The 8373-nt window shown below is 29.2% G+C and overlaps 1 protein-coding gene across 1 annotated transcript; it reads left to right on the forward strand.

Moving 5' to 3' along the window:
* Positions 1-676: 676 nt before the first annotated feature.
* LOC123013892 lies at positions 677-7957 on the forward strand. The gene is made up of 10 exons (XM_044412745.1): positions 677-790; positions 841-1081; positions 1137-1270; positions 4051-4200; positions 4443-4592; positions 5237-5350; positions 6726-6818; positions 7024-7171; positions 7225-7508; positions 7562-7957. The coding sequence occupies exons 1-10, from the start codon at positions 712-714 to the stop codon at positions 7753-7755; spliced, it is 1587 nt and encodes a 528-aa protein (XP_044268680.1). The 5' UTR covers positions 677-711; the 3' UTR covers positions 7756-7957.
* Positions 7958-8373: the final 416 nt, after the last annotated feature.

An 8373-nucleotide genomic window follows, 5' to 3' on the forward strand; every position in this document is an offset into this window, starting at 1 on the left:
AGCAACTCAAAGAAGCAGCTTTAAGATAAAAAACAAAGAACTAACAAGAACTATTATTATTTAATTAATAAATTATTTATCACAGTGACATATAGTTGTCAAATAAATAAAACCGCCAATGTGATAAGACTCAAAAATCAAGAGAAAAATTAACTTTTCTTTTCACTGCACTGCAATTTTGGAGGGACATACAGTATAACTACAAATTTTAATTTTTATTTATGATAAGAAAATAAATTAATTTTTTTGTGGAAACACAGCAGAATTAAAGTTATTACTTAAATTAATTACGAAAAAATGTAAGCACGGAAACTTCCCAAGAAAAAGTTTAGTATATTTATTTAAAATCGACTCCTAAAGCTGAAGGGTTGCCCAGTGAAGCAGGTATATGCTCTTTTCAATAATGGATTAATTTTCAACGAAAGTTTAATTTTAACATAAAATATGTTTTAAGCGTTGAAAACTCATTCTGCTCTTGAAGTTTTCCTTTCTAACTTCTAAATTTTCTAGAATTTCTGGATGAATTAAATTACAGTTAAAAAATTATTTTTTTCACAACTTTATTACATATTGTTTAGTACATAAAATACAAATATTGCATAAGCCATTGGAAGAGCCAATGTATGCCATCAAATTTGCTGACTTCGAAATTATTAACACATTTCTAACACACTTATTAGACTGTATATTTTTCCTTCATTGTTAACCACCATGTGTAATAAAAAACTGATTATTTTTGTTATTTACAACTTTGCGGTTTTCAACATAGTTCGAGGAAAACCAAAATTGCGTAAGTCGTATTTATCTTGATTACACTAATTATAAATTGAATATTTCTAGCTTCATTTATAAAAGTATGTCGCCGTTCCGATCCCAATCTAAACGACTGTATAAAAAATTCTGTCGAGAATTTGCGTCCACTTCTAGCTAGAGGAATTCCAGAATTTGATATACCGAGTTGTGAACCACTCTGTATACCAGAAGTGGTCATCGATCAAGGTTCTGGAGCTGTAGCTGTCAGGTCAACTTATCGAGATATTAAAGTTTATGGACCTTCCAAGTTTGTACTCAAATATGTAAAGTAGGTTTAATCGGAAGAAACTTGGTATGGATGAATTAAATTAAATGTATTGTAGAATTGATATGGAAAGAGACAGAATAAGGATAAAATTGTGGTTGCCACGTTTGGAATTGACAAGCAAATATACGATGGAAGGACGAATTCTGATGATGCCCATTTCTGGCACAGGGACTAGCCGAGGAAATTATTGTGAGATTATTTTACCTTTTTACCGTTTTTTTGTACATTGTTGGGACGCGTTGTTTAGTGGGTACCCGTTTTGTCTTGAATTGTTTGCTCGAAGGACCAAATGTTGATAATAATGAAAAACTGTTTGCTATAACTATTACTTATATTTTAGGATACGTGTTGCTCGTACGCTTGTTCGTCAGATACAGATAAAATGTATTACAACCCCCACCCTATAAGGGTGGCAGGTACAGAGGACCGCCCGAACATACATATTTATTGAAATTGAAAGGGTTCATTTAATCGCCTTGGAGAAATTGGATCAAATTCATCAGATTTATTGAAATTTATAAAGAAAGAATTATGAAATTAACAAAAGCTTAGATCTATACTACTCCAAAAAATTAAAGGAACAAAAAAAAATTTCAATTTTTTTGGTGATTTTTGAAAGGCTGTAACTCATCGAAAAATGGTCGAATCTAGTTTAACAAAAAAACTATTTTTAAGCTTTAAGTTTCGAATTTTGAAATCTTTTGGCAAATATTTTTTCTACGGTTATCTTCTAAATAATAAGTAATAACTTCTAAGTAATAACGGACCGATTGATCAAAATTTTGCAATAGAATTAAAGGAACACTTGCACATATTGTGTGCTTAATCTTCATCAAAATGAAAAAAACTATTTTTGACTTGTTTTGCATTAGTTATTTGCTAAAAATAAAAAAATAAGCAAAATTTGTTTATTGATAATTTTTTTGAAAATTTGTAAAAACATTTAAGAAACAATGAACTGCTTAATTTTTTTGTTCTTTGTAAAAAAGTTCAAAAAACAATACTTACTGATTAATTAAAAAAAAAGCAAACATTTTTTTCAGAGATCTTTCGAATTTTTTTTTTTTTTCAAATTTAACTAATGCAAAATTATAAAAGAAAGCTGAGAAAAAATCTTGTTCTCATCTTGACGAAGATTAGATGGTGTTCAAAAACAATGTGTACAATTGTTCCTGCAAAACTTTGATCAATCGGTCCGAGAAAACGGTTTGATGGATCGATTTAAAAATTTACAGGAGTATGGAAGGACATTAAGCTGTAAAAAGACCTAAAAACATCAATAGTGAACACGCGGTAGATTTAATAAAACAACGTAGAAACTTACTTTTTTCTCTTTTCTGTAAACCAATGTTAAAGGTGAAAAAAAAATATTTTCTAAAAAATCGTAAGAGATATGGTATGACATTTATTCCAGTTTTTGACACTACCCTTATATTCTCTGTGGGGTCATTGGTTGCTGAGATATCGATGATCAAAGACAAGAGGATCCTTTTTCATTTAAAGCCAAATATCTCAGCGACAAATTAACGTAAAGAGAATATGAAAAAGGCATATTAAATATGCTATACAGCCTATGCATTGACTTAACTAAAAACAAATTCCCCACGTCCGTAGACCAAAAACATAAAAATTTAGATTGTTTTTCTCGCGCTATTACTTAAAAATGCGTGATAACCGTAGCACAAAAAAATATTTGCCAAAAGATCTCAAAACTAGAAACTTAAAGCTTCAAAATGTTTTTTTTTTAAATCTAGATACGACCATTTTTCGATGAGTTACAGCCTTTCAAAAATCACCAAAAAATTTAGGAGAAGAACAAAAATTCTTGAGAACGTTAACTTTCTTTGGTAACTTTTAATGGGGACACACCAAGAAATCTTATGAAAAAACCAAGGACACTTATTTAATCGTCCTTGATTGGACTGGACTAACTTGTTTAAAATATTTTATAAATTTGTAGCCCACTACATTTATTATTTCTTCTTTCAATTATTAAATTCCTAATGAGGCAGGACAATTATTTTAAATCAAAACAAATTAAATAATTTTAAAAAATTTCATATAACTTCACTGTGATGACATAAAACTCACTAAATTGTCGTTAAGATTGTTAATTGTTTAGAAACCAAAAACTTATAATTAAAATTATGACAAAAAAGACAAAAGCTGTTTATAATTATTTTTAATTTTTAGTTCAAATTAAAACAATGAAAACACAAAAATATAGTCCAATTTTGCAGATGAAAAAATAATAATGACAGTGTCATAATTATACAATTAAAATTAACATGTTTGTAATTTAACAGCTTTTTCCACTCACCTGCGTCTGTTACAAAAACAATAAAAACCATGAAAAAATAGGTAATATACGAGATTTACTTTTTCAAAAATAAAAAAGAAATTAATTAATTTCTGGAAACCTTTTTTCCTACAAGCCTCACAGAAAAAACATGCTGATAATTTAATGGCAAAACTGGAATATCAAGAGAAACAGTAACTTCCACCTGTGGGAGGAAAAGATACACTCTTCTCCTTGTAATACAAATAACTATTAACCCAAATTAATTAATAAAGTAGGTATGTCTTAAATTTGTATTGGTTCTTTTTCTTTTTTTTTTCAACCGAATTTTGCACAGCAAAAGACATTTTTACTCTTTCAAAATTCTCTTACTTTTTGTTTTATTCGTTCATTAACAATCTTTGGATTTGCTCCGGTGCTCGAAATTAAGTAAAAATCCAGTTCAACAGGTTTGTAACTGCTTTGAAAAAAATCCGAAACTAGCGATAAAACATCCCGTCCTATATTTTAATTTAGTGTTTATTGCATAATATTGGTAATAATACTGAAACATAAGAAATAGTTGCTATTACACGATTTCTGACGCAAATCGTGTTTATACATAGATGTTTGTGGTAATCCAACAAACACAGTAATTATTAATTAATATATTTTCTTACCATTTCTTCAGCAAATATCGACGCCACCGTCATTATGCAAGGCCAGAGAGTCCACAAAGACAATGAAACCTACTTCAACATAAAAGATTTTTACGTGGACTTTAACATCGGACATGCGACAATTCAGCTCGACGATCTCTTCAATGGTGACAAAGAATTGGGTAAGTACTAATTAAAAAAAGTATATGTTCCACAAAATGACTTGACTTTTGTCATTTATTCTCATCATTTCCTCTACAATGATGTCATTGGCAAATCAAGCACACTTAACGACGTTTTGTGACTTGCAACTGAAATTTTTTTCACAATTTTTTAGTGCTTAAGTTGCAATCACTTCCAAGTAGGTTGTAGAAATTTAAATCTATTGATTATTGTTAGATTGCTTAAACTCGGCTCGTTTCAGGTGAGGCAATGAATTTGTTTTTGAACGACAATTGGAAAAATGTCGCAAATGAGATCAAACCTGTTCTAGAAGACACAATTGCCAGCATTTTTAAAAAGTTCTCGAACAAAATTTACCACAAGTATCCTTTAAATCTACTTTTACCCAAATGATTTATTACTTAAAATGAATAAATTCTTACGATTTGTTGGTGTTTTTTTGTACCGCAACCGGTGTTTAAATATTGGGACAATTCTTCACTTCTTCAGATGTGCTAATGTTTATTTTATGTAGCCTTGACGTAATATATTCAAGTTATGTAATAACACATCAACATATTTTTGATAATAGGAGAAAGTAGACGACGCAAATTAAGGAAATACAAAAACTCTAAGCACGTCAAAAGTGTGATAAAAACAAGTTTTTATCTAAAGACGTGCTTCCGAATTTAATAAATCATCACGAATCAATTCCTGTTCCAAATCCAGAATTGACCCAAAACATCACGTTTTTGTAATTATTTTATGTGAATAATTCAAAGTACTTAATTTACTCCAGAAAATATGTAATTATCTACCAATATCTAAGAAATAATGTAATACGTAATATAGCGCATTCCTGCCAAGAGAAATGTCTTGTTTCCACTTTCACCTGGCAGTGATGCAATACCCTCCTTAAAGATTAAGGCAAGAAGTATCATATTGGCTCGTTTTGCTTTAATTCTAATTCAGAATAGGATGGGGTGAAGTCAATTTGCAGTACTAAACATGAAAATACGAACTCATTCGGTTACGGGTTTTTGTGATTACCAACAGGGTCTCTTGGAACTACCATGTTTCACTATTACATTTTCGCAACGATTCTGTGTTATTTTCATACGAAAGTCTCCAGTTATCAAGTCAAGGATGCTCCCCTTCTCACCAAGAGACGTAAGTACTATATTTTATTCATTTTATTTGTACGGATAAATTACCATTTCACTCAAGTTCACACAGCCTTGCTCGACCATCCATACAGCGTAAAAATTTTGTTACATTTTTTAAATCCTTCTATTTTTAAAGCAAAAAAAAACAACACTACATTACTAGAAAACAAAATTCAGCTACGCTTTCACATATATATTTTTTAAGTTTGGAAACTTCGTTCACTTATCAATTCGTTTCAATTAGAAACGATAATAATTAGCACATGCAGTTAATGAACTCCAAAAAGAGTAATTTTGATTAAGAAATAACGTTTACTATCAATTATTATTAATTACTTTACATTAAATACCTCTGCATTTTCGAATTATAAATAAATTTCCGAAATTTTCTGAACAGGAAGAAATTTACTTTTGTCTTATTTTAATAAAATTAGACAATTTTGTGGAAAAGCAAGTCCAAATATTCAATTGTTCATTAAAACTTAATTAAAATTTTTATTATTGTAAGAGAAAAAAATATTCATAATTATGATGTATTGCAATAGTAATAATAATAATGTTTTTTTTGTTTATTTTTAGCTGCACATAACATCTGCCATTAAAATCTCTGCGCATAAATAAATATTAAAGGAAATTTTGTTGTTGATTAATCATAGAGTTCCGGTTAATTTTTTTTATAACTTCCGTAATGTCTGTGCAAATTTATTAAAGAAGTTCAGTTCTTAAAACTTTAATTGAGGCTAAGGATAAAAATAAACCGCCAATTTTAAGACTAGTTTTTTTTCTGAATTCGTTGTCTTTAAGCAATGTCAAAATCTCGAGGTCGTTTTCTCCATTAAATTATCGTTTCCTGAGATTATTACGAATTATTTTTAAAATTTTGAGTTCTGAGAACAGTCCATTTTTCTTAATTTGACTTTCAAAAATGAAATTCAAGTTTATTTTTGTAAAACTTTGTTCGGAATCAAAAAGTAAAAAAAAATTGAATTATTCAATTCGCAAGACGCGCTTAAAATAAATTCATATATTTGTTTCTTTAATAAGATGTAGAACAAGTTTTTCGTCCCCCTTTTAAATTAAAATTATATTTTAATTTTTAACATGTATTTTGTTGATGTTTAAATTTATAACTTTATATTAATATAACTCTAACCAAATACGCAGAAACGTCACAAAACATTGTTATTTATCATTAAAGAATTATTTATTAATACAAAATAGTAAAATAATTTAATTTGATAGAAAAATGATTGATACGTTTGACAAGAAAATTATTTAATTATGTACAATTTATAGATGCTAAGCTTAATCGTGACTGTTTATTCCTTTAAAAATGCATATTCATTATTCAAAATAATATTTTTTGTACAATATTTTAGCCCCCTGGTTGCAAGTATGCCGAAGATCCGACCCAGATTTGAATACATGTCTTAACGACTTATTTACTGAAATGTTTCCACAATTAGCAAGAGGTAAGCACGTTTAATCAATCATTGCATTCCAAGAACTACTAATCACTCAGAAACTATTAATTTTGTATTATATTCGTATTAGAACAAAACTTGTATCTTATTACTGACGTTATTTGTAGCAGATAATCGATCATGGTTCAATTCTACAATCTTCTATAAATAAATGCAGATTAATAGTGGAAAATTTAATTATTTTTCCTTCTAGGTATCCCTGACATGAATGTGGACCCTTTTGAGCCCTTATATTTGGACAAAGTCACCGTAAGCAAGGGCTCGGGCGCTATCACACTTACAGGAGGGCTCTACGATTTAGTCGTGTCTGGCCCTTCAAATTCCACACCAACTTACACCGAGTAAGAAAGCAAGAAATAATTTAAAAAATCGATTTTGTAAAAAATGTATTCAGATTTAATGAAGCTAACAAAACGTGGAATTTTGGCCTAAAATTGCCATTATTGAGTATCAAATCTCAGTACAATCTTAAAGGAAAAATCCTGGTTTTGCCCTTAGTGGGACACGGGGCCTGTGACCTTAAACTGTCAAATGTACAAACTAAGGTCATCACGACTGTGATTTTTCCACTTCGGGAAGGCCGCGAAATTGTAAAAATTGACAAAATGCATGTCGATTTTGAAGTTGGAGGAATGAAAGTGAAACTTCATAATCTTTTCAACGGAAATAAAGTTTTAGGTAAGCAATTTCTATTTTGCTGATTATGTATCATCACTTGTATTACTTTTCAGGTCAAACTGTTAACCAATTTATCAATCAAAATGCCTTAGAAATAATCGGGGAGCTGAAAGATAGTATTGGTGATAGCTTAGCTGGTATTTTCACGGATATAATGAATAACGTTTTTACTAAAATGCCGACTGATCTTTGGTTCTTGAGTGATGAAGAGTACGAAAAGTATCAAAAAGAATCAAATAGCAAATAGAATTGTAGAAATAATGTAGTACTTTGTGTATTTTTAATGGTGATATGTTTGGATGTGACTTAATGCTAGTGCTATTCGAGATCGGCAGTACAAAATTTTTTTAAATTCCTTTATCTTAGGTTTTCTTGATTAGCATGTGTATTATTTTCCAAACAAGCTTCGTTGTTGTGTGTTTTTTTAAACAATAAAAATTTGGATGTTCCACAGTGTCTTAATTATTTCTCAAATAATGACGAGTGGTTAAAATAAATGAAAAATGGAAAATATATAGTCGTCACCAGGAATATTTGAGATTGACGTATGCAAAGCTTTATTGAGGATTAAGCAGCCTTGCGGTATAACACTGTTTCCATATTTTTAAGTTTAATACTCCTACAAAATTTATAAAAATTTAAAACTGACATAATAATATTGACTATAGTTCTTGTTATTCTTTTACATTTCAATTTACATTTAAATAATTGCTATAATATTGCTACAATTTATTTCCCAGAGCACTATATTTGTTGTTTCTGACGGTACAGTGTATTCACTTCATACTTCCAATAATATCTACTAATGCCATTGGTAGATAGATAACAACATAGATAACAATTTTGTTTATATAAAATGTAAAAA

Source organism: Tribolium madens, unplaced genomic scaffold (genome assembly GCF_015345945.1).
Source record: "Tribolium madens isolate multiple individuals breed KSU strain unplaced genomic scaffold, Tmad_KSU_1.1 Scaffold_96;HRSCAF=242;Tcas5.2_LG5, whole genome shotgun sequence".
NCBI lineage: Eukaryota > Metazoa > Arthropoda > Insecta > Coleoptera > Tenebrionidae > Tribolium > Tribolium madens.